We start from the raw sequence: 25,159 nt of genomic DNA on the forward strand, positions 1-25,159 counted from the left end.
CCGAAACCCGCAGCCCCAAAGCAGCAGCGAGGCCTCGGGCCAGGCTGCCTCCCCACTTGGTGCCACGGCGAGGGGTGTGGGGGCTCCTGGGGCTCCGAGCTGGTGACGGAGCCACACATGGGACCGGCAGGCAGCACGGTGCCAGAAGCTGGGGGGCAGTGGGTGCCCGGCATGCTGGTCCTCCCCCCCGCCCAGCGTGCGGAGGAGGGGGGCAGGTATTTTTCGGAAGCCTAAGCGTAGCTCCTGTGTATTCACGGGGCCAATGGAGAAGGCAGGGAAGGGATTTTTCAAAGCAAAGCTGAAGCGGCTTGGGTGTTAAAGGAGGGTCTCATTTTCCATGAGGCTCCAAACTCCAGCCAGCAGCGTGGCTCGGGCACCCATTGCCCTTTGCAGATGTTACTGTGCAAGGGAAAGTGTCTCTGGTGCTGAACACCGCAGGCAGCCCGCAAGCACCAAGCCCTGCCAAAAAAAAAAAATCTGGCTGCAACTTCTGAAAAAAAAAATGCAGCTGGTCTGTACAGGTGGGAAAACATTGCTGGGAGATAGTGGCAAGCCCCCGAGATGGGAACGCTGAGCTCCCAGCGCTCCCAGTGCCATGTCCTGCAGCTCACTCAGCTCCCCCCGGCTGCATCCTGCTCAGTGCAGGAGCACGGGAAAAGGCCAGGGAGTATCCGGCGCTGCTCAATGCGGTTGGTGCTGAGCCGTGGGGCTGTGCCATCTCCTCACAGCACGGTGAATCTGCTTTCTGCTTCCGACTGGAAATTCATGATGGCCCAGAAATAAAATCAGTTAATTCAGCATTGGTGCTGAGGCAACCAGCTCCCAGCCTGTCCCATGCCCAGGGACCCCCTGTGCCTGAACACCCCAAGAGCCTCGCAGAGCCCTGGCACCGCTGCAGGTGGCTGCTGCCACCCTCGCCCTGGAGATAGGCCCCTCTCTGCCACGCGCCGGGCTGACCTGAGAGATGGGGAAGCCACAGCGCGGCAGGGCTGCGTAAGGCAGCTCCTGCTGCTTCCTACGCCGTCAGCGCAGCCTCAGGCTCTGTCTTTTGATGTCATTCTGCACAAGGGATTTCCTCAGCTTAGGAAGAAGGAAAATGAAATGAAATGAAATGAAATAATCAAAAACTGAACACAAAAACCTGGCCAAAATGCAAAGTGCCTGGAGAGGAGGGTTAGGTGTTGCACGTTACACTGCCAGCCTGGAAGCCTCTTTTTACCCCTCATTTTTCTCCCAGCGCTGGTGCATATCCACCTGGTGCATGCAGTCTCCAGGGATCGCATGTCCTACCCAACATTGCTGGTTCTGAGCCTCCTGCCAGGGTTTTAGTTGTGAGGGAAACTGCAGAGGAGCCCTTTCTGCATCCTCTCCAACCCTGGCACCTCCGGGCTCCCCACCTTCCAGGCGCTGCATGCAGCCCAGCCCTGCTTCCTGGTCAAGCTGAGCTGATGTCTTCCCTTGCTGACTCTCCTCTGCCACAGGTGTGGGATCTTGGGGCACAAGGAGGTGACAATCAGCCCAGCAAGAAACCCACCAGTATGTCCCGAGCATGGACACTGCCACAGTCTCCACGGAGCCTGCCCAGTGTGAAGGCATTAATTACTGTTGGGTTATTTGTAATCATGCTCTGGAACCTCAGGTATGTTATTAACTTGTCTGACATCTTCAATAAAGCCCCCAAGCACACTAAGCCACTGATGATCCTGGTCTGGGAATGGCCCTCCAAGCAGGCTCCAAACTTCAGCACAGACATTTGTAGAGACCTCTACAACATCACGGGCTGTTGGCTCACCACGGATCGTGGGCTGCTCAGTCAGGCAGATGTGGTGGTGTTCCACCATAACATGCTCCAGCAGAGCAGGGACAAGCTTCCAAAGGAGAAGCCTCCTGGGCAGAACTGGCTCTGGGTCTCCTTGGAGTCCCCAACAAACACTAAAGCTTTAACAGGATGGAACCAGACCTTCAACTGGGTCATGACATACAGACAAGACTCTGACATATTCATCCCTTATGGCAAGCTTGTGCCCAACCAATCAGCCAGTGTGAACATCCCCAGGAAGACCGGATTGGTGTCCTGGGTTATTAGCAATTATCATAGGACTCAGAAAAGAGCAGAAGTCTACAAAAACCTCTCCAGGTACCTCCATGTGGATATATATGGGAAGGCAAACAAAAAGCCACTTTGCAAGGACTGCCTCTTGCCAACAACGTCCAAGTCCAAGTTCTATCTTGCCTTCGAGAACTCTATCCACCGGGACTACATCACTGAGAAGCTCTGGAGGAACTCACTGATGGCTGGTACTGTGCCTGTGGTGCTGGGCCCGCCCCGGGCCAACTATGAGCAGTTTGTTCCTGCAGACTCTTTCATCCATGTGAACGACTTTGAGTCTCTGGCAGAGCTGGCCAGCTTCCTAAAGACCATGAACTCCAGCCGCTACCAGCAGTTCTTTGGATGGCAGAAGAGGTACAGTGTGAAGGTCTACACGGATTGGAGGGAGCGGATGTGTATGATTTGTCCCAAGTATCCCAGCCTGCCCCAGAGTCATGTCTATACCAACCTGGAGAGCTGGTTCAATGCCTAGCATGTGTGCTGAGGAAACTCAGCAATGTCTGGAGACACCATGGGTATGTGTGGGCGGTAGGTAACAGTTGCAGGGGAGAGCGAGGCACCTTCCTGTGAAACGGCACACTGAGCACAGAGGGCCCCAGGAGTCCTGACCTCTCATCCCAGCCCTACTATTGCCACACAACGTGACCTTGAGCAACTGTGCATGACTTGAGTTCTTGCAAAATATGACTAACCCCCCACCCCTGCCCAGTACTGACCAACCTTGTGACGGTGTTCGGGATGACAAGAAGGTGCTTTGGAAATAAAGCATGTGCTCCAGAGGTTCTGTCTGTCATTCAGGACCTGGGCTGGGCCAAGGGCTGGTGGGGACCGCAGGAGGAATCACCCAAGGTTCCCTCAACCTGCCCACGTGGGCGTCCCTGGCTCCAACACCTTCTGCTCTGCCACTTCCTGGTGCAGCCCTGCAGCACCCACTGTGCCCACCCCTGCTTCCTGGCCATGGGTGTCACTGCACGAGGGAGGATGTGGGCTGAGAGGAGGCAGTGAGAACAAGCAGGACACCGGATGCTATCTCGCAAGCAATCACAGCCTGTTCAGTGCGCGGCGGAATAAGAGAGACGGCTGTGGTTTCTTGCACCCCTCTGGCATGCACGCTGCTCTGGCATGAAGCCGTGCAGTGCGCCTGCCCAGTGGGCACCCTGCATGGCGAGCCCCGCTGCCCCGCACACGCACGCACGCCACGCTGCAGGCGCCCGCCGTCACGGCACCCCACAGCACATAGGTGTCCTGCGTTGTGGGTGCACTGGGCCAGCCGCTGCGCCCTGAGCTGTGCACAACCAGCACCACACACACACTGTGCATCATAAGCACCCTGCTCTGCTGGCACCCCTTGCACTGTGAGCACCGGGGGCACCCTGCACCACAGCCCCTCTTCACTGTGGGCACTGTGCACCGGGGGCACCCTGAGCATGCTGTGCCCTCCAAACTCCCTACACCACACACAACTTGCACCATGTGCACCAGGGGCACCCTGCACCCTCCACAACTCCTGCACCACACACATCCTGCACCCAACACACCCTCTGCACTGTACACACCCAGCTCCACACACACCCTGTGCTGTGGGCATCCTGCACCAGGGGCACCCTGCACACCTTGTGCCACCCACATCCCCTGCACCGCACACATCCTGCCCCATGGGCACCCTGCACCACCCACACCCCCTGCACCATCGACACTCTGTGCCATGGACACAGGTGGCCCTCAGGCATCCCATGGGAAGCACCTGCCCAGGCTGCGGGTGGTGTGGGCTGGCAGCACCAGCACCAGTTGGGGCTGGGTGACAGCACCCAGTAGAAGGACCTGACTGCTCAGTCCCTGCCGCTGCGCTCCCCCTTCCCGTGTGCCTCTGCAGCTCTATGCCATTAATGTCCTCTTTGGCCACAAGTGTCACTCCAGTTTCCCTCATTTCAGGCCTGGGGACACCCCAAGCTCTACCTGTGCCTGCAAACAATGAGTGACACCACCCCACCCAGCTAGGGGACCTGTACACCAAGGAGTCATCGTCCACCACTGCCATTCTCCTTTCTCCAGTGGGCTGCAGGTGTGTGGACACTCATGGGCGCCCCCAAGCCCACCTCACCCAGGCACAAATCCTACTCCCTAAAAAAAAATAAATAAAAAAAAGGGAGCCCCCAGTCCCAGGGCAGGAGGCAGGTTGCACAGCCTGGATGGGGAGCACCCCGGCCCCTTGCTAGGGGGGTTGCAGCCAGTGATGTGCGCCAGGACGCCGGTTGGTTACACCACAGCGTCGGTCACTGCATCGCTTCTGCTGTGGGAAAAGTCCCCGGGATATTCACGGCTGCTGCTGCGTGCACAGGACGCTGCACGGGAAAGTGCGGTTATCCCCCAGGGCACTTGCCGTTCTCCTGCTTGGGAGAAAAACCTAGGGAGTGTGACCCCGCCGGATTTTCATCCTTCCCAAAAGCAGTCAGCAAGGAACCGGCAGTGGAAAGCAGGCCAGCGGCAGACCCTTCTCGCCCGGGCCCACTCCAGGGAGGCGCAACCTCAACAAGCTGCTCTCTGCGGGGCTCCCTTTACTGCGGGGTTTCGGCAGCACCTCCACTTGCAGTGCACAGAGGCAAGGAAAGGGCTAGACTTGGCTCTCATGCCCCAAAGAACTGAGATTTATTTCATTGCCAGAGGGAATATGATTAAAGGAGAGGTTTGGGGGTGGGGGAGAAAAAAAAATCATTAACTACAGCAAGCTCAAAGGCACAGGGGTGCTAGCGGCACGGATGGGATGGCGTTGGCCCCACCGTGGGCCCTGGGTTTGGCCCCCCTCTTTACCACCCCACGGTTGGGCATTGGGGCCAAATCCCTCCCAAGCTGGGGGAGAAGGGGGGGGGGCTGGGAGGACGAGGCAGGCCGAGCCTGGGGAGGGGGCCGCAGGGTCGCCTCCCTCCACATGACAGCCCTTAGGCTTCTTGGCGAGCCCCAGGTGCCCAGAAGATGGGGAGAACCTTTGGGGTGCCCTCCTCCCACCCCAGCCCGGGGCATAGATGCCCGCAGCGCGTGCCGGGGAGGGGAGGCAGCTGGGAAACTAGAAATCGCTACAGAGAAGAGTTTTGCTTTTTAAAAACTAGAAATACAACCAAAAACCACAGGGGGGGGAACAAAAATAAAATAAAGAAAAAGAAAACAAAACAAAAACAAAACCAGCCCCTACCCTCCTCCCCCGCCAACCCTTAACCCCATTTAACCCCAAATTTAAAAAAAATGCTTCATTTTGTGGTTCTTGCAGGAGAGCAGCTCAGCTCAGCCGGGAGGAGGCAAAGGCGGCTCCGCTCAGCACCCTGGGCATGGGGCCTCGGCTCAGCACCCTGGGCACAGCTGGCATAGGCAGGTCAAAGTGAGGCAGGAGCAGCTGCCCCCAGCTTGGAGAGGGAGAAGGGGATGCTGACCCCCCCCCCCCCCCGGGCCCAGGATGGAGGTGGGAGCGCTGGGACCGGCCAATTCACCTAACCGGGAAGGGCTGGGAGCAACCGCAGAGAGTGGGGACTGCTTCTGCGCCCGGCTCCCGGCCCTTCCTCTGCCCCTCATGCACAAAAAAACAGAAAATGCAGCCAACCACCCAGCCAGGCTCTTGGGCACTAGGACCAGAGCCACGGGCCCCTCCAGGGCGAGGGGAGGAAGCCGCCTCCAGGGGACCAGCCGAGCCGCGCTGTCTGGGAAACACCTTCATCCAGCTCCCAAACTGCCCCCGCAGCCCTTGGTTCAGTGGCTGCTGTTACTCATGGAGAGCCCAGGTTGCAGAGCTTGAGGGAACATCTCAGCCTTGTGGAATGGCGGCATGTAGACAGGAGGGGATGGAGCTAGGCTGTAGCCCTGGGAGGTCACTGGGATCGGCAGGCCGGTGGGCACCAGCGACTGGTTCATGTCGTACATCACCCCTTCTGCCTCGTTGCCAAAGGGCAGCAGCAGCCGCTTGCCTTTCTGACGCCGGTTGCAGAACCAGACCCGGACCACCTGCGAGGGATGGGACGAAGGTGCATGAGCTCAGCCAGCTCTAACTCTGAGCTAGAGACCAAAAAAGCCCTTCTGACAGTGGGTCTCCACAGCCCCACAGCATCCTGACCTCCCACATGGCTCCATCCATGCTGCAGCTCCTCCTGGAGGCTCAGGATGGACAGGCGCGCTAGCAAATGGCCAGGCGACCACCCAGCCCTGGCCTCACTCTCACAGCTCCCCCGAGGTGAGCTGGGGCAGTCCGCTCCCAGTGCAGTGCACTCCATCTCTCAAGGCAGTGGGACTCTTCACCAGCCCTCAGACCAGCCACCCTCCTCCATCCCCTGCTATTAGGAGCAACATATCTCTAGTGACCCAAACCCTCATGGAGAACATGTCCAGGTGGACAGACTGATCCGAAGAGAGATGGAAGGCATGAACTTCCCCAGTCCCACCTTCCACAAGGTGCCAGGGTGACCCGGCTATATTCAGCTGTGGTATCCTTCACCCTGCAAGCCCTAGCGCTCTTGAAAAAGCAAACATCCCACTGTGAACTACCATTGTGCTGCAAACCAGAGCACTGTTTTCCACAGAAAAGCATTCGTCTGGCCTGAGAGGGGTGCCAAGGAATCACCGCTGCCTGGGCATCAACTCCCCTCCCTGCCCTCTGCCAAACCTACATCTTTGTCCAGGTTGAGATCCTCAGCGATCTGGGAGATCTCCTGGGGGCTGGGCTTCACACACTTGCGGAAGAAGCTCTCCAGCGTGCCCTTTACATTGGTCTCGATGCTGGTCCTGCGTTTTCGCTTCCGGGCTTGAGCCAACACTTGCTCTGCATTGCACATCTGGAAAGTGAAGAAAGGCCATGGCGTTTGGTCACAGAGCAGTCCAGGCCTGGGAACGTCCCTCCCAGTCTCTGGAGATGCATGCAAAGGTCTGGAGAGGGATGGGGACAAATTCGGGTCCCTGGGAATATCTGTCAGCACAGCCTCTTCACAGCAGTTGCTTTCCAGAGAGATGCAGTAGAAGACTTTGCTCTCAAGCTTCACCCTACTGCACCCAGGGACATGCCCAGTGTCCTGCCACTAACTCTGCCTGCGAGGTGGTGCAGTGGGAGATGGACACGTTTGAATCTGCATTTAAATCTCTGCAAATTTACATCAGCTTTTTTTTTTTTTTTTTTTTTGGCTGACATTTGAGGCTCCAGCAATACTTGGCTGCTCCAACAAGGGAGCTGCCAAAGCTGTCACAAGGGATATATGCTGGAAATGCTGGCTCACTTCCCTCAGAGGAAGCCCCTTCTGCTCTCCTGCCAGCCTTTCAGAAGGTGTTACCTGGTCACCAGCAGATACGGTTCTCCCCCTGCAGCTTGGCAAGCTGGGACCAAAGCCCTGGCTGCGAGAAGGGCAGAATGTTGTCACTAAAATGGGGGAAGCCTGCTTCTCTCCTCTCCCCCAAACCGCTTTTTTGAGGCAGGAGGAACTGCCGCTTGATGGTTCATTGGCCTGTGGATGCCCCCGAGCCCTGGACAGGAAGATAACTCTGGCTCAGCACCTCTTGCATGTTGTCAGTGTTCTCTGCCTCATTGAGCCAGCGCTGCAGCAGCGGCTTCAGCTTGCACATATTCTTGAAGCTGAGCTGGAGAGCTTCAAACCGGCAGATGGTCGTCTGGCTGAACATCTTCCCTGGGCAGAGGAGACAGGGCAGGCAGGGGCCCTGGTTACTCGCAGTTCCCATCTCTGAGCTCCCCACACCACGTGCCTGGGGAAAGGAGCTCTGCAGCTCCCATCTCCACCAGCCCCCCAGGAGCCCTGTCCTTTGGCACCAAAGTATCTGGTAAGGGCATTTTCCCTGCTATTTCAGCAGGATTTAAAGCTCTGAAACACCCTTCAAAAAGCGGCTGTAGCTATTTTGAGCAGTTTATTACTGCTCACACTAGGCTCAAATCCTTCCAGGTTTATGGAAGTGCATAAAATACGGCAAGGAGGAGAAGGGAACTCCAGGGGATCAGGGCACTCATGCTCACCAGCTCCTTTGTAGGGCACTCTGCAGCAGCAACCCCTTCACCCAAGGGCTGCTCCATTCCCCAGGCAGACCTCCCCTCTTCCTCACCGTGATGCAGGGCCCTGGGTATGGGGGAAGAGACCCAGAACAGCTCTTACCATAGAGAATGCCAAGAGCCAGCCCCACATCAGCCTGCGTGAAGCCCAACATGATGCGCTTGTGCTTGAGGTCCTTGGCAAACTGCTCCAGCTCTTCTGATGTTGGTGCATCCTGCACGGGCAGAAGCAAAGTCAGAGTAGAACCTTGCACCTCTGTGGGCTGGAGCTGGGAAGAAAAGGGGTCTGGTCCACCCACCAGGACCTGCATGTGCCTGGACACCACAGCAGCGGGACTGGGGTGGGCTCAGCTGAGCCCTCGGCAGTGCACACATCAACCGGCTGCTGCCGCCACCAGGCTCAATGCAGAAGGCTTTCCCAAACACTGAGCAAAGGACTCTTGGGCTCTGAAGCCCAAAACGTCTCCACCCCACCTCGCTCCACAGCAGAATCACCTGGAAAAACCCATCAGTAACCATCCTGGCAGTGGCTCATCAAGACGGTAGCACCACGTGGCTGAGCTACTGCTCTCAGATGGCTGGTGCAAAGGTTAGGTCATGGTGAGCACTTAAACATGCCAGGGAGCACTTCCACCCCCGGGTTCAGACCATTGCTCCTGCCCAGGGGCAGCACAGACACAGCCTGTGGCACATTCGCTGATGTCCCTGGCGTTTCTCCTCTGTCCCACCCTGCCACATGTACCACGGGGCTCAGCTCCCCAGGATCACAGGCCTCTGCCTCCCACAGTTCTGCGGCAGGGAGAGGGGCAGGCACCAGCCCGGTTTGTTGGTGATGCCCAGGGCAGGCAAAATGACTCAGATAAAGAAACCGATGAAAGCGCAGATGATTTGAGTGGGTTTTAAACCAATCCTTCCAACAACTGGGCTCTTCACTTCGGGAAAGCTGCTTACCAAGCGCTTCATCTCCTCTCTGCATTACAGTCTCAAACTGCTGCAGTGGGCATTTTGCAACCATTTGCCAAGTTTCCATACTCATAGCAGAATATCAGATTTTACAGAGGTGCCTCCTGCCAACAAGTCCCCTTTACGTGGTCACAGACATCGTCCACACCAAGCCTGAGCGCATCCCTGCCACAGAGCACTCCCGATCCCTCTCTCAGGTGAGAAAAAGTTTTATCTAATCCCGATCTGGCACTACAGAGCCACACAGAGGCCAGGAGAGCCCAGGCGATGCCACACCACATGCACCCCCACCGGCTCCCACAGCCTGAACTCAGGGGGTCCGAGTGCTTCTAACTCCCTTAGGCAGCTACTTTGCAGCAGCTCTACCTAAAACCAACAAACCAACCTACAGTGGAAAAACTTTGCAAAAACTTTCCAAAAAGGGAGTGGGGAGCGGGGTGGAAGAAAGAGGTGGGGTCTTTTCGCAGCAGCGCAGGTTGGAGGCGACTCTTGCAGCGGCTAGATCAGATGCAGCAAGACAGATCCCAGAGCTTTAATCCTCTGTGGTGCTCCGGCGATTCTCATCTAAGCGGAGGTTTTTGTCATGAAGTAACACGTACCCAACTCAAAACTGCCACCCAGGAGCTCTGCTTTGAAATGCCCAGGAAAAAAAGTCCCCCCCCCCCGAAAAAAAGCCCAATACCCCCTTAAAAAAAAAAAAAGGCATTTAAAAAGTGGTTTTGGTAGGACCACAGCAAAGCGAGCAGAGACCGCCCAGCGGCAGGGTGTCGGAGGCAGGCACGCCAGTGACTCCCGGAGCCAGGGGAGCCTCTCCCCGAGCAGGGGGGAGGATGGAGCGCCCCTTCCAACTCAGAGGGTGCCGCCTGAGCCGTCTGCTCCGTGCGAGGTGCCTCCTTGGGCCTCGCTGCGCGCGGGCACAGTGGGCCCGACCCCGACGGCGCCGGCAGCGCCCCCGCGACGGTAGCATCTCCGGCCCTGCCCCAGGCCGGGCTTCAGGGCCGAGGGCACCGCGGCCTAACAGCCGCCCCGGCCAGGGCAGGCGACCGTCGGGGCAGGCGGCGAGGCGCGATGGGGCGCGCGCCCGGCGCCCGGGAGCGCGGCCTCCCTGCCCGCCGCATGCTCTGCTCGGGCCCGGGGCCGGCGTCGCGAGTCTCTCACCTCGTCGCCGCTGTCGCTGGACTGTCCACCCTCGCTCGCGGCGCCGCTGGAGCTGCCGCTGCTGCCCAGGCTGGAGAGGCCGCCCGAACCCTGCTGCAGGGCGGCGGGGCAGAGGCCGTGGCCGGCGGGGAAGGCGGCGGAGGCGGCGGAGGCGAAGGGCGGCCCGGGCAGGGCGGCGGCGGCGGCGGTGGCGGCGGGGGCCGCGGGGCCGCCCCACGGCGGGGCCGCCCAGGCAGGGCCGCAGCAGGGCGCGGCGGGCGGCGCAGCGCGGCCGTCGGGGGAACCCTGGCGGCAGGGCCGGGCCGGGCGCGCCTCAGCCTTGGCCGCGGGCCCCGCGGGCCCTGCGGGCGCGGGCAGCCAGGCGCGGGGCGCCGCCGCGGCGTCGCGGCCGCCGTCGGGCTCGGCCGCGAAGGGGAAGAAAAGCTGCTGGGCGGCTGCGCCGTCGTAGCCGCCGCGGGGGAAAGGCGGGCCGCCGTCGGGCAGCAGGCCGAAGGGGGCGGCCGGCAGCCCCCCATCCGGGCTGAACATGGTGCCCGCGACCCTAGGGCTCCATGCAGCGCTGCGGCAAGGCCCGGCCGCGGCGCTCAGGCCGGGCGCAGCTCACCCGACGGTGCCTCCATGCTGCGGCGCCGCCGAGGCCACTGAGGGCGGTGGGGCCGGGCCGGGCCGGGCCGGGCCGGACCGTATGGAAATGGGCCTCGGCCCCATTGGCCCCGGCGGCATGGCCGCACCGGTGGGTCGGGCGTGAACTTGATCCCCTTTTTCTGGGAGGGGGGAAGGGAGTGAGAGGATGAGGAGCGGGCACCTTCGGCCCGGCCACGGGGGTGTGCACCCAGAGGGGAAATTAAGCACAGGGACTATGTGATTTATGGCTCTCTGGGATCCTTTCCCACTGAGGGCCACAGAAAGGAGAAGGCTCGATGTCACATGAGTGGGGTAATAAACCCCGGCAAGCAGCTGCACCGTGGGACACCCACCCACCAAGCTGTGAACACCCTGTTTGTGCAGCCAACAGCAAAGTGGCAGGGCCAGGGCTCGCTGTCCCCTTGCACACAGTTCCCAGGACGCCCGGGAAGGGGGAGGCCAACGTCTCCATCCCTCCCTGGGCAATGCTCCCTTCTGAGCAGCTGCTGATCTGGGGAACTTCCTGCTGTAGGGTCTCATGGAGGGCAGGAAAACAGCAGTCGAGGGGACACTTTGGGGGCAGGTGATAGTCGCAGCAGCCTGAGCTAAGCTAAGTTGGAGGTGCCCAAGAGCGGAGATCTTGCCTAGGGCTGCGGGCAGCCCCTCATCAAGAGGACCGAGGATGAACTCCAGGGATGACACCAGGATGCTGGTGCCTTCAAGCACTGGGGTTGCTCTGCAAGCACTTGGTGCCTGTCTGCAGCAAGGCAGGAAGCATGGGCCGAGCAGCACAGGCCTGCAGCACCACGGCAATGCCACAGGGACAGCGGCCGGGAGGCAAGCTGGGCTCCATTGCGCTCCCGCTGGTGCTCTCCTCTTCCTCATGCTGCAGGAGGAAGGCTGGCATCTGGGAGGGTGGGCGCCTGCTTTGCTTTGCAGAGCTGCGCTCTTGCCTCTCGCTGTGCAGAGGCCCCCGGAGCACTGGGTGTGCCGCTGGGGCTATCAGGGACATCTGCTGCACAATGGCCCTGGCATGATGTTTTCCCTATCTCAGGGGCTTTCCTTTCCCACTGCCCTTTCGCAATGGAGCTATCGGAGCTGGGCTCAAGGCATTTCCCCCCTTCCCCCAACATCTGCAGTGGCTTTCCAGGACAGTCCGCAGAGGTGGCACTGACCTGCTGCCCCATGGACCTCTGCGGAGGAGCTTGTGCCACAGACCAGGCATCAAGCCGGTGCCTCCCCAGGCAAGATGGGGGGTAGCCCCATGCCCAGGGCAAGGGGCAGGCCCGCCGCCAGAACCCTTCGCTGTTTATTAACCCGGATTACCGAGAGCTGCGGCTTGGCCCTCTGCAGTCTCGCACTCAGGAGATATGCCGAGGAGATAGGGGCTTCTGGCAGGGCCTGAAAGGGAGGCGGTTTGTCACCCATTCATGACACAATTGCTCTGGGTGGTGGCCGCAGCGCCAGCAGCTGGGCCGGGCTCCCCTCGGGCAGGCCGAGCAGCCTCCCTCCTTTCGGCGGCCATTGACACATCGCCTTGGGCACCGGTGTGGGTGCGGGCGTGTAAGGGGGGGGAGGGGGGAGGAACCAGCGCCTGCATTGCAATGAATTTTATAGATGGAGGAGGAGGGAAAAAAAAAAAAAAAGGAGGAAGGGGGGTATGCGGGATTTGGAGCCCTTCCTGAAACGGGGATGAGCTGCCTGCTGCTACAGCGTCGGTCCGTGTGCCGTGCTGCTCTAGCAAAGCCGCGGAGCGGCCAGCCCTTCGGAAAATGCCCTCGGAAGACCTGACGGCTGCAAAAAATGTAGTAATAATAATAATAATAATAATAATAATAATAATAAAGCAGTCTTGAGTGGGGGAATAGGCCGAGAAGCGAAGCCCCCTCTGCTCGACGTGGCCGGGCGCCGCCTTGGGCTTGGGCCGCTGCCCGGCCGCCGAAGGCCCCTCCGCGGAGGCTGCGCCGGGGCCCGCGGGCAGAGGAAGTGGCGCCGCGGGACTCCGATGGGCAGCGATCAAGCTCTGCTCGGGCCGGGCTCCAGCTGGGGCTGGGACGTTTTTAGAAGAGTCTTCAGCTCGGCAGCAACTCCTCTTTCCCCTTTGATTTATTGTTCTTCGCCCGGGGGCCCCCGCCTCCTCCCCCCCCGACCTGCTCTCTCTCTCCATCCCCCCAGGAAGCGGGACCGAGCCATCGCGCCCTCAAACGCATTCCAGCTCCCTTTCATATACAGGCGGAGGAGAAGGGGAGACGTTGACTTTGAACTGCCTCTTTGTAGGAGCCCGGCCCATTGTGGGCAGCGATGGTTTTCGCTGGGGGATGTGGAGCAAGTCAGTGGGGTTTCTCTCCGTCCCCCCCTATCTCCATCCATTTCAATGGGGTGAGCACCCCCCCGCAACGGTCCCCCCCACCCCACCCCCGGTCGCAGCTCCTAGCCATCCGGCTAGCCTCCATTCTGAGCAGACGTTGCCGGAGTCCCCGTGCTTCAGCGGAGGAAGGACAAGGACGGCAACCCGCGGCATTTCCAGGCCGGTGGGAAACCCCCCAGCCAAAGCAGCCATCGGTGGGCTCCTGCTAGGAGAAGGGGGGGCAGAAAGTGACAGCTGTATCCTGCTCACTTTGGTGGGACAACAGCAAGCTGGGGGCACTGAGGTGTACGTGAATTTGTCTCTCTCCCATTTGCTGGGTCATACTGGTTTGGCTTGGTGGCAGAAGGTGGTGTGACGTGTAGCCGAAGATGTTGTTTTAATCACTATCAAACCCAGACAGGGGAGATAGGAGCTGTCAGAGGCCTCTGCTGGATGCCCCTGGGTTTATTGCATAATATGCTCAAAGGAGAGCGATGTGGTGGGCTGCAGCCCCACACAAGGTGGGCTTGGGGCGGAGGTGGTCAGCAGCAACATGAAGGGCCCAGCTGGGTCCACCTTTGAAAATTTCACTCCAGGTCCATCTGAGAAGGGTCAGGCCAGTGGCTTCAGCCCCCCCCCCCCCAATTCCCTCCTGTGGGAGCAAAAACTGAAGCTCCTCCATGGCAATCCAGTTTGCTTGGCCATAGCTGAATGGTCCTGTCAGGGCTGGACAGACAGACTCATGCAGCTGGGGTGATGGAGAGTCTTCTTTGCACCCCTGGCCACGGTCCATGACCTACGAGTCCTGCTTCCCCAGCCTTGCCCACGAGTGTGGGACAAGACTGCTCGGCCTCAGGAGCGGAGGTGGGTGCTGCTCTCCTGCCCTCACCACATGCCCTTGGCTTGACAGCATCGGGCAGGAAGATCCCCCCCCCACCCCCGTGCCCCACATCTTGCTGACGCTGGGAAGACGAAAGGGCTGCTTGTAGTGTACGCGCCTAGGCTGAGATGAAAGCCCTGAAGGGTGATCTGGTCCACATCTGTGTCCTTGTTAACTTGGCCTCCTCATTAAAATGGCCCAGTGGTACAGAGCCTGGGCTGTAATTCAGACATCACCCATGTCACCGTGAGCTGGAACCACCAGCACTTCCTCTCTGCTGTTACTGGAGGTGGTGGTGGTGGGGAATTGAGGTACAGACAGCCTGGGGGCCCAGCAGAGCCCCTGCGTCCAAGCTGCGGCAGGACAGAAGTGTTGCTCCAGGGCAGATGCCTTTTCTAGGCTTTAAGCGTCCCAGCGCATGGCGCTGTCATGTGCGTCCGAGCAGTGCTGCGTGGTGCTGAACAGGAGGCATCTTTCTGTCCCCTCGAGGCGTGGGAGCCCAGCAGGGCTGCAGCCAGAGGTCGGGAGCCCGGGGTGGCTCCTGGCTGGCAGCAGAGCAGATGGAAGGCTCCCAAGGGGGAGCGGGCAGCTCTAGTCCCCCAGGTCCAGGGCAGCATTGGCCGAGGTGGCCTCGGCACCCAACCGGGAGTGGTTGGGGGATGCTGTCTTCACACTTAGAGAGCAAAAGCCACCAAAGACTTGAAGAAGCCCCAGAAGAGCATGAACTCCCCACTTCTGGCCTTAAGACTTGCATGAGAAGCATCACCTTTATCACGGCACGGGCTGTGCAGCTGCCATGCTGGCAGCACCCATCCAGCCATAGGGTGACTCACAGGTCCCCCCTCCCAGCTCCCCCTTTGCTCTGTGGCAGCATCTTCTCCTGCCTGACAGCTCTGTAAGAGGCCACAGCACCTCTGCCTGCAGCCATTTAAGCAGCTACGGCCCTTATGCAGCTCACCAGAGATGCCACACTCGCCACGGAGCTGGAACCTGCATCGTGTCCCTGAGGGTTCAAGCATGTGGGGCCAAATCGGGGTGCTCAGGCTGAGCTTTGTCCTTGGTTCTTGGGAACCAGGCAGTGGCTGTGGCGGGGCTCAGGGCACCCGTCACAGCCCAGGGCAATGCCAGCCAGGCCCTCCAGCAACAGCTCTATGGGGCTAATAGTGATGGCAGCCTGCAACAGTGGGGACAACCCTCCCCCCCCCCATTGACCACAGGTGAGTCACCAAGTGACCAAGATGCCCGGCTCCAGGCTGGACAATAGCACCCGACCTTCCGGCGCTGCCGAAACCCCGGAGGAGCCGAGATTGTATCAGCACCAGGGGGTTAATGTGATCAAAGAGCTGGGCCGGGAGAGGAACTAAGACATTTAGCCCTGCTAAACAATGCGAGGCTGGAGGAGCACCCGATATAGCTCTTATCTGAGGCCAGGACCAAGGTGTGAAGGACCCGGCCCTGGAGGGCGAGACGTTAGGCGGGCAGCAGGGCCCGACGCTGCTTTACGGGCCCCGGGTGTAAATCCTGCACTCACCTGCCTTCTTCCCCACTCAGACGCTTTGGCAGAGGCCCAAGCATTTGGGAAGCTCCAAGCCTTGATGCATTCTTCCTTGGGAATAAGGAAAGAGGTCTCAGCCTGGAGCCCCCTGCACCCGGGCAGGCGGCTGGGTGAGGAGTACCCCAGGGCGAGAGGATCCCCCCATCCAATGCAACAGAGCAGGGGCCACGGTGGGCAGAAGCCCATCTGGCCCCACACCACACACTCGCAATGGGTCTCAAACATGGTTGTTTTAATAAAATCTCCTTTTTTTAAAAAAAAATAACTACAATCCATACAATGACGATGCTGTCAGGGAAGAGGGGGCAGCAACCCACATTTAACGTAGTGCAGCGAAGAGAAAGCATCCATGAAGGGACGACTTCTGCCTTTAAGCCCCGCTGCACCACTGCTCACCGGCACGGGGCCACGTCTCTGCCTGCATCACCCACGCGTGCAATGAGCCACCTGCATGCAGCAACCACCCTGGAGGCTCTGGGAAGAGATGTGGGGCTCCCAGCCAGGATGTGGCAGCACGGGCTGGCGAGTGGGCACAACATGCAGCCACTGGCCACCATGGCTCCGGAGCCAGACACAGTGCCCTGATGGACGTGGGAACCGTCCCGTGCCATGCAGGGAGTACTGGCTGCAGCGGAGCAGCCCGGAATTTGCCTACACAGGGACCGGTGTCTCGGGACGGGCACGGGGCGATGCTGGCGGGCAGCAGGGTCCCAATGCAGCTGTGCTGGCGCTGCAGCGAGCCGTGGGGGTGCCTGCTGCGCCCCTCACTTGGCAAGCTCTGCCATCGTCCGGACAACTGCTTGGCTACGGCTTTCCTTGCCCTCCTCGAGCCCTGGGGATGCTCTGCTCTCTGCTCTCTTCTCCACTGCTAGCCGGTTTCAAAGCAAAATGTTTAACCTTTTCTGACTGATGCCCGGGAAGCCCAGTGGTGCTGAGCACTGCACATGACAGCTTTCTTGTCCTTGGCACCCCAGGGCGCTTTAAAATCCAGCCCCACGGCGGCCAGAGCAGTGGAGAAGATGCAGATAGCCTAAAACATCGCGAGCACATCTCAAGGAAATCCCCTGCCCGTTGGAGGGGCTCGTGCCGCCGTCCTGGGCAAGGGGGTCCCCATGGGCACCTGGGCCTTCCTCAGCATGGGCACCTCTGGGGACCAGCAGCCCCAGCAAGGAGTAAAGCACTGGGCCCACGGTGGGGGGAAGGCCACTGTGCTGCCTGTGCAAAGCAGCGGCCGCGCACTGTGCGGGGATGCTCCCTGCGGCGGCAGCAGTCACGGATGCATCACCTGGAGCAAAGCCTGTAGCCTCCTCATCTCCCTCTCGTTCCCGCTTTGGGCTTCTCAAGCAGGGCCCCGGGCACAGAGGCTTTTGGGGGCAGGAGGGGACAGAGCAGGCAGCCCAGTGCCAGCCTTTAAAGATGCTTGCCGAATCCTGGGAAAGTTTCCAGCCCTCCTGGATGGGCTCACGGCAAAGTCGACCAACCCTGGCCGCGCTGCCGGCTGAAGCCGAGAGCGTGTTGCGGCCCTGTCGGTGCTCTGTGCCTCCCTCTCAGGACCTTTCCCAGCTCCTCTTGCATTTTTAGCCTGGCTGCGGGTGTCAGAGCAGCTCTCGCCCCCCTCCTTGGAGCTGGTACTGCAGCCCCCCCATTTCCGTGCCACAGCGGCGGCACGGGGGAGCCATGGGGCAAGGCAGGGACGCACTGTCGCCAAAGAGACCAAGGAGGCTGGAAACAGGGGGGGCGGCCCCCCGTCCCGTAGCTGATAGCGGGTGTTTATTGGGCAGGCGGCGAACAGTCTGGCAGAGCGGGGTTTTTTGGGGCCCCGCGGGTGCCCTGCGGCGGTGGCCACCTGCGGTAGGTCCGGGCGTTCTGCGTACAGTCCGTAGCGAGCTTGGGTGCGAGGAGCGAGGACGGGTGTTACTGGTGCAACTTGGGGCTCGGGGGGTGTAAGGTGGAGTCATCGAACAGCGGGTTGCGCACTTCCATTTCTCCCGTCTGCGGTGGTGCCGGGATGGAGGGAGGGAAAAAAGCAGGTCAGAAAGCAGCCGATGGGCTCCTGAGCTTCCCCAGCCCGTCTCCGTAATGGGGCCGGGAGTGACCCCGACGCACAGGGCCCCGGAGGCACAGCACCCGCTCACGCGCAAGCCAGCCGGGGGGGAAACTGAGGCCGAGAGGGAGAGAGACTTGGGTGGGAAGCCGGGCGGTCCAGTCCCGGGGGTGGGGGGACATGCGCCAGAGTCCCAGCACCCACTGCTGGGAAAGCTCCTGGCTCTGTACTGGGGTGGGGAGGGAGCAGACTGGGATGCTCTGACTGACCAGATGGGATGCTCCAGGGGGGAATGGGCAGTGCTCTCCCATGCCAGCACCCACCAGCCTCGCTGACAGCAATGGGCTGGTTGCCCAGACTGCCAGTGTGTCATCAACAGCCCTTTAATGGGCCTGTAAAGACTTAATGATGACCCTTAACTGGGCCCTGATGGCTGGGCACCACAGCCATTACCATGTGAAAGGCTCCCTTTGGGTCCCTTTGTGCTCTTTACACCCTGGCCTGTAGCAGGGCTGTTAGGAGCTGCCCTTCTCCAAGGTTCCCATTGAGCTGAAGGGCCAGAAAAGTCCCCTCTGGGTTTGAGTGAGGTCTCTGGCCACAATTCCCATGGTCCAGCCAGTGGTCAGGGAGGTCATGGACCGGGGCCTGGATCCGCCTGGTGGCCTGGAGCCATCAGATCTCCAGCGTCCAGGAGCCCCAGTGAGGCCTTGCTGCCTGCATCTCGGGGGTGGTTGGGTTCGGTTTGCCGATGGACGCTGCGATTCTCAGCTCCTGAGACAAAGCAGGGAAGCACTCCCCAAGGAATGTCCCCATGTCCAGAAGCCCCACTTCTGTCCCTCAAATACTTGGAGCAAACTTAGGCTTCATGTTTGCAGCAATGCAAACCTGCTCGCCCTGAGAGCTGCCCTGGCTTCCACCACCAGCCCTGCTCACAGAGCCAAGCCAGCCTCATGCTCCCTGCGGGGGAAGTTTTGAGGCAGCTTTGGGCCTGAAGCAGTGAGCAGGAGCCCCTGTGGACACTAGCACCCATACTGGACACCAGTATGGACAGGGGGACCAGCAGCAGCCCCATCTCACATCGCCTTGAGCTGCCCCAACAGCTCTGGCCGGGAGAGTGCCTGGTGTTCGAAGCAAGCGGGATGGTGGGCGCTCTGCCGGGAGCTGCTGGGGGACACAGCAGGGCTGGACCATCAGCGAGTTTGACAAAGGACATTTGTAAACGGCCTCCTCATGAGGACCCCCACACCCCAGAGCCCACCTCGGATGTGCAGGTTCCCCTCTGCCCCTCGCTGCAGCTCGGCTGTGCAGAGGGTGCTGGCAGGCAGGAGCAGAGCTCATGGGTGCCCTGCTCCGGCCGCCGCTCTGACCCTGTGCCTTACCGGAGCCAGCCCCGGGCACTCATATACAGTGAAGTCTCCATCCTCGTTCTCCTCGTCGGATGACGCAGAGTCTGGCAGTTTGGGCTCCTCTTTATGCCTGTGGGGAGAGTTTGCAGAGAGGGTGGGTGAAGCCCAGAGGGACGACTCCCCTGTTAACGGCTCAGCACGGGCCGAGCGCGCTCCAAGCTCTGAGCACTGCCCACTGGGGCAAACACCCAGCAACTGGGGCACCCGCCAGGACTGCGCACTCTCGTCCCCGGCTTCTGGCACCCTCCACCCGGGGCAGCTCTGGGGGCTGCTCCTGCTTTCTCTTCTCAGGGTGAGCTTGCTTACTTCTCCATGGAGAGCATCTGCTGCTTTTGGTGCTGGTAGTGGTACATCTGGGCACTCTGAGCCAGCGTCTTGTCCCCAGGCTGCAAAGAGAGCAATGGCAGACATGAACGCGGGGCTCCGGCGAGCCGCCAGCCCTCCCCAGGACGTGGGCTCTGCCTGGTGGACAGCGGCCCAAAGCAGAGCCTGAGCTAACTAACGGCTGTTCCCTCGCCTCTGGTTTGGGAGCCTCTTGCAGGCCTGGCTCAGGTGCCAGATGCCCTGTCAGGAGGCACCCGGGCACCTTACCGAGATGTTGTCGTAGGGCAAAGGGCTGGATGCTCTCTGCGCTGAGTAGTCTGCTTTCTGCGCCAGCCTGACCTCCTTCTGCAGCCTGCCGAGGGGAGAGGACAGCAGTCGGGCAGGAGTGGCCAGAGCGGGACCCAGCTCTCCCACCCGGATCCACACTGCTGCAAGGGGCACCCACAGCCAGCAGCACCCCTGGCTGTGCCAAGCAGCATGGTGAGGGCCCTGGATGGCTGAGTGTGGCCCAGGGCTGGGGTTGCCCAGGCAAGCGCTTCCCATGCACGAGACCGTCACGTGGCAGGTCCTGCTGCCACGGGACAGCTCAGGAAAGGACCGAGCAGTAAAGCTGGAATCGTACTTAAACCCCCCCCCCCCCAGTGTTTCAGAAGGAAAGGGAAACCACAGCTCATGGGGTTTCTCAAGGAAGCAGAACGGACTCTGTGGGGCTTTTCACTTGCTCAGCCCCAGACTCTGTTCTTGCAGTCCCCTGAGCACCAGGTCATGCCATCAAAGGTCGTCTGCTCCTGCAGACTTGGCCCTCAGAGGGTACTATGGGACAAGCCATATTCCTCTATTTTAAAACCACAGAGCTGCTGCTGTGCACGCTCCCTGCTTCTCTTAGCCAGGGTCAGAAAGCACCAGCAGCCCTGAAACACAACGCACAGTGGTTGTGCCAAGGAGTGAGCTGGTTGAGCAGAGTCTGAGGCGGACAACCTGGAGCAGTGAAGCGGTCTGCTCCCCGCAAGCAGAGCCAGCACCTTGGCAGGTCGGGTGACAATACCTCTGTGCTCCCCAAAACTCTCTGGGGCAGCAAGTCACTTTGGGATCATGAGCTTGGAGCATGCTGGAGCCTCCTGCAGGCTCCTACCAGATCCCATGCAGCCTGCGGTGGGGGCTGCAAGGCAAAGCCTGCTGCCGAACCAAGCACCCCCGGCTCCCGAGGAGTCCCGTGTACCCACAGCACTGTCCTCCACCCGGTCTGGCAGATGCCGTACCCTGGTGGACACAGACACCAGTGCATGTGTGGTGGGATAAGTAAGTACAGTTGTTTTCCTCTTATCCAAATCTTCCCCTGACCCCAGGGAAATGTGTGAAGAAGCTCCCCCAGGTACCATGAGGACACTTCGGTACTCGTTGGGACCAGCAGCCTCCGGCTTACCTGCACCAGCAGACAGCAGCCACGATGAGAGCGGAGATCCCAGCCACGGTGCACACCACAATCAGCCCTGCGGAGGAGGGACGGCACAGTGAGACCGTGGGGGTGAGTCCGGCGGCAGCTCTGACAGCCCAGCGCCTGGCCCGGCTCTGCACAGAGCGCAGAGGAGCCAGCCTGGATCTCTGCCTGCCCCTGTCCCATGGGCGAGGACACCAAGACATTCTCCACCGAGCCCCAGAGGCCCGTCCTTCGGATCTTACCGAGCACTACGTCATCATTTGAAGGCATGGGCGATGCCTCCACAGGGTATTTCTGGACTGCCTCGGTCGTAGAGGTGGGGAGGGTCGTGGCTGCCTTGCTGCCCATAGGATCCCTCTGCAAAGACTCCCCTTGCAACCTGCTGGCCACACGATGCCTCCCCGCCAGGGTTGCAACAGCTGCAGAAGAGGCAGGAGAAAGCAGGTGCATGAGCAGAGCAACACCTGGTACTGAGGGTTAAAAGTGAGAGCAGGCATCCCTCCACCAAGGAGAGGGACAGCCGGGTGCTGCCTGGCATGTGTCGTTCAGGCTTAGGAAACTGGGAGAAGCGCGTACTTACTTCTGGGTTTGCCATCGTGCAGTGGGTGGGCATGAGGAGCATCTTGCCTGGCCAGCACGTCTGCCAGAAAATCGATTTGTTCCTCCAAGCTGGGAACTGAAGCCCTCCCTGAGGCAAGAGAAAGCCAGAGAGCGTGAGATGGGGCAGCCAGGGCCGCCCGAAGCCATGCCCAGCAGCTGGCAGCAACCCTCCAACCGTGGGGCCTTCTGCCCCGTGCCCAGCAGCACACAGGCTCATTGGCAAGGGGCTCCTACGCAACGTCAGTGGGGACACGCAGCCCCTTCGCACAACGGGAGCAGCCCTGGGTGCTCTGGGGCCAGGCTGCACAAAGCCAGCAGAAGGGGAGGAAGGGGAGGAAGGGGAGGAAGAGAGGCGCTGGGGAGCAGCCCAGGTTGGCCATGGCATGTCGAACATTGCCAGCCCTTGCCTGCCCCAGTGTTCTCGTCTCACCCTGAGCAGCGTGGCCCGGAGGCGTCCCTCTGCACAGGGCAGGTCACAAACGTGGCTGGAGACAAGGATGCGGTGCCACCAGGATGTGGAGGAAGAGCAAGGCTGGTGGCCCTCATATTCCTCCTCAACCTGTGAGCCGTGGGTCCACACTAGTCTCATTGGAGGGCAAGAGGAAAGGCCGGCTGGCTGCTGGGAGCCAGGCTAGCCCCAGTGTGGGGCCGGAAGGGCCTGGCCCAGAGCAGAGAGAAAGGTGATGGGGACGGTCCATGGTCCTGGGGAACCCTGAGGGGCCATGACAGCATCCGGTGGGGCTACAAAGCCATGTAACAGCATGTGGCTCGCCCGCGGCAGGACGGAGCAAGCCGAAGGCGCCGATGTGAAACCTCTGGAGACAGCCAGACCACCAATCACCCACCCACCCCTCACACAAGTGGCTGCCGAGAGCCTTCCCCGTCCCCTGGGACTGGCCATGGCCCATCCTCACCTGCCCCGGCAGCCACAGTCAGGGAGCAGCCGAGCCCAGACGGACAACAGCTCCCGGCACCCACAGGGAGCAGGGCTGGCATGGGAAAGACACCCCAGCCAGGCTGCTCTCCAGGGAGATATATTCATGCTTCCGAAATACCGATCCGAGAGGGGTGACCTAGGTCCTTCCGGAGCCCTCTGAGCCCTGCAGAGCTGCCGGGGCCAGCGGTCAGAGGGCAGAGCTCTGCTGGGACACCCGCTCGCTGGAGAAAGCAGCTAGCAGGGGCCGGCCAGCCCGGCGGGAAAGGCAGCCCCCTGGCCCGGCCCAGCAGGCAAGGACGCTCTGCGCCGGACACCCAAGGAGCTGGAGCGTGAGGACATGTCAGACGCCCTCCGCTCACTGCAAGCAACAGCTCCAGGGTCATTTCTGCCCGCTCCCGCTGCCTTTGCGACGAGGACACCTCGCAGAGGCCTCGGGGGCTTCGCTGGGGCTGGGCGTTTCAGCGGGGAAGGGATGAAACCGGAGCGAGCACTGCACCTACCCCGCAAAGCCTCCCACCGCCCACAGCGCAAAAGCTGCCAGTTGCACAACAGGCTGTCAAACCAGCCAGGTGAGCAGGACTCTCCCCCCCCACCCCCCCCACCACAAAATCGGGCGTTTTCGCCACCCCAGGGCACCCCAGGGCAGGCTGGGTGTCACCGTGGCGCTCGGGGCAAGGGTGGCTTCTGCACCCCCCCCTTCCCCCCCCCCCCCCCCGCCCGGTGCCCACAGCACATTTCGACCCATTGTCCCAGGGAAGGGGTTGGGGGGGCAGGAGAGGAACCTGCTCTTCTGCAGGCTGCTTCTGCAAATGGCTCAGCAGCCGCATTATCAGGGGCTGCTATTGAAGCGTTGGGCTTTTAACAGGATTAAACTCAACTTCAAAGCGGCAAGACGGTCCAGGCTCCCTCTGCTCCTCAATTGCTGCATTCAGCCAGGGCCGGCCGCAGTGAGAAGCCCTGGAGGGTAAATCAAAGCCACACAAAGGCAAGGTGGTACCACGGCAGCTTCGTTCCAGGATAATTCAAGGTTATAACAATTACAGCTCCCCTGGAGTTTGAACGGTGCTGGAAATACACACCAACTCCCTTCCCAGCCCTGGCACAAAACCCGAGGGGTGCCACACCGGGGAGCCGTCGGGCTGGAGACGACGGAGCTGGAGTGCTACGGAGCCCCGGGCTTTGCTGGGCTCGCTTCGCGCCTGGCTGGCACTGCGGTCCGAGCGGTTCGTGGGGTGCTGAGTAATCCTGTGGGACAGCCCTGCACGCACGGAAGCTTCTCCTTCAGGCCTAGCGGGCAACCATGTTACATCATTTATATTCCTAAATCTTACTCACGGGAAATGCAACACTGTGTGCAGTCCCGCCGTGGTACCCTTCCACCTTGGGCAGCTGTGATTGCAACAGCTGATGGTTCAAGCAGATTAATGTGACCTGCTTCAGCAGAAAAAAATAAGTGAAAAGCTGAAAAATCATGTAGGAAAGGCTGGGAGCAGCTGCAGGCCTCATCCTGCTGCAGGCGCTGTGAAGCAGGGCCAGAGCCCAGTGCGCAACCCACGCTGAGGCTCTCGAGCAAAACCTGCGGCAGCCTGAGCTGCCGAGATGGCTCCACTTGGCATAGGCTTCAAAACTCTTCCCAGTATTTCAAGCGGTGCCCGACAAAGAATTTGAACCAGATGGGCACGGCGCTCTCCTTCCTGTTTTGCCAGTTGCTTCTCTTTTGGCTAAGAAAAATCCCCCTTTTCAATAGTTTTCAAAATAAATTTAGAATCTTTCCATAAAAACCCCATCTTTTGCCGTTAAGTCTCAAAAGCTGCGAAGATTTGGCGCAGTGGTATCTGGAGCAGAGCCGCCGATGCGCTGGCACCCCGCCGGAGCCCCTGCACAGCTGCAGCTTAACCTCAGCCACTGGCCAGCACCGAGCACCAGCACCCAAAGCCGGAGCAAGGCCCACTGACCCTTTAAACTGGCCTGGTTTAAAGGGGGACAGGTGCCCCCCAAGGGCTGGCAGGGATTGCCACTAATTTGAGTAACACCCCGCTCCTTGCTCCGACCTGCACCAAGCCACCGGCAAAGCTGCTGGGTTGTGCAGCTGCAGGAGGAGCAGAGCTGCTCCGGGCACAGCGTACGGAAAGAGGAGGGATAGGGGCACCTATCCGACCCTTTCCAGGCGAGGAGGGGCTGGCAACGCGGCGGCCGGCGCCGACGGTCGCTCCTTCCCTCGGTGCAGGGAGCATCGCAGAGCAGGGGCTAGCCGCCGGGGATGCTGGTGCCAAACCACAGGCAGCGCCGGGCTCCAAGCCCAGCACCCAGCTGCAGCACCCTGCGAGCACCCACAGCTGGCAGAGAGGGCGGCAGCGCCCCGGCGCTCGCAGAAACCGAGGCAGAGAGGTCAAGGGAGCTGTGCGCGCTCCCATCGGTGGAAAACACCTCCGTGGCCAAACAGAGCCGCCGCCGGCACCTTTCGCCAGCACGTTAAAGCAGGAGCCTGCCAAGCCCAGCACCAGGCACAGAGATGTCTGAGAGCAAACTGGAGACTCGACCTGCTTTTGCATGGAAAAAAATCCCGGCTTTTGCTGGCGTGGATGGAGAGTCCCAGGAAAGCCTGGTGCGGCCCTCGCTCTTGCAGCCAGGGAGCCCGCTGCTCGGCGGGCACCGAGACAGGTTTTCCCATGTGGGCTGGCATGATCTGTGCTGAGGCAGGTACGTGGTGCCGGCGATGCCTGCGGCCACCGAGGCGCACAGGCGCTC

General features: G+C 60.7%; 3 protein-coding genes across 3 annotated transcripts in view; 1 reads left to right on the top strand and 2 right to left on the bottom strand.

Annotated features, from left to right (window-relative positions):
* The first annotated feature begins 1,538 nt into the window (after nt 1-1,538).
* Nucleotides 1,539-2,582, top strand: FUT7 (fucosyltransferase 7). The gene has a single exon (XM_062591295.1). It carries the CDS (start codon nt 1,539-1,541, stop codon nt 2,580-2,582), a length of 1,044 nt encoding a protein of 347 aa, XP_062447279.1.
* A 3,263-nt stretch (nt 2,583-5,845) lies between these two features.
* Nucleotides 5,846-10,784, bottom strand: LOC134148663 (POU domain, class 5, transcription factor 3). Its single transcript, XM_062591032.1, has 5 exons — nt 10,257-10,784; nt 8,239-8,350; nt 7,631-7,761; nt 6,757-6,921; nt 5,846-6,097 (listed from the first exon to the last, which is right to left on the bottom strand). The coding sequence occupies exons 1-5, from the start codon at nt 10,782-10,784 to the stop codon at nt 5,846-5,848; spliced, it is 1,188 nt and encodes a 395-aa protein (XP_062447016.1).
* Nucleotides 10,785-15,877: 5,093 nt separating this feature from the next.
* Nucleotides 15,878-25,159, bottom strand: part of NPDC1 (neural proliferation, differentiation and control 1) — a 33,568-nt gene continuing 24,286 nt past the window's right edge. The window contains exons 3-9 of the mRNA XM_062591297.1: nt 21,455-21,562; nt 21,117-21,293; nt 20,860-20,926; nt 19,704-19,788; nt 19,419-19,498; nt 19,086-19,182; nt 15,878-17,654 (exon numbers count right to left, since the gene is read on the bottom strand). Coding sequence (XP_062447281.1) covers nt 17,577-17,654; nt 19,086-19,182; nt 19,419-19,498; nt 19,704-19,788; nt 20,860-20,926; nt 21,117-21,293; nt 21,455-21,562 — 692 coding nt within the window. The 3' untranslated portion in view covers nt 15,878-17,576. The remainder of the gene's footprint in view (nt 17,655-19,085; nt 19,183-19,418; nt 19,499-19,703; nt 19,789-20,859; nt 20,927-21,116; nt 21,294-21,454; nt 21,563-25,159) is intronic.

Source organism: Rhea pennata, chromosome 18, assembly GCF_028389875.1.
Source record: "Rhea pennata isolate bPtePen1 chromosome 18, bPtePen1.pri, whole genome shotgun sequence".
In the NCBI taxonomy this organism is placed as follows: Eukaryota; Metazoa; Chordata; class Aves; order Rheiformes; family Rheidae; genus Rhea; species Rhea pennata.

Coding starts and splice junctions, on each gene's coding strand:
- FUT7 (XM_062591295.1), top strand. CDS start 1,539: ATGTCCCGAGCATGGACACTGCCACAGTCTCCACGGAGCCTGCCCAGT.
- LOC134148663 (XM_062591032.1), bottom strand. CDS start 10,784: ATGTTCAGCCCGGATGGGGGGCTGCCGGCCGCCCCCTTCGGCCTGCTG. Junction 8,351..10,256: donor CCAGCGACAGCGGCGACGAG/GTGAGAGACTCG, acceptor CTGCCCGTGCAG/GATGCACCAACATCAGAAGA. Junction 7,762..8,238: donor GGCTCTTGGCATTCTCTATG/GTAAGAGCTGTT, acceptor TCCTCTGCCCAG/GGAAGATGTTCAGCCAGACG.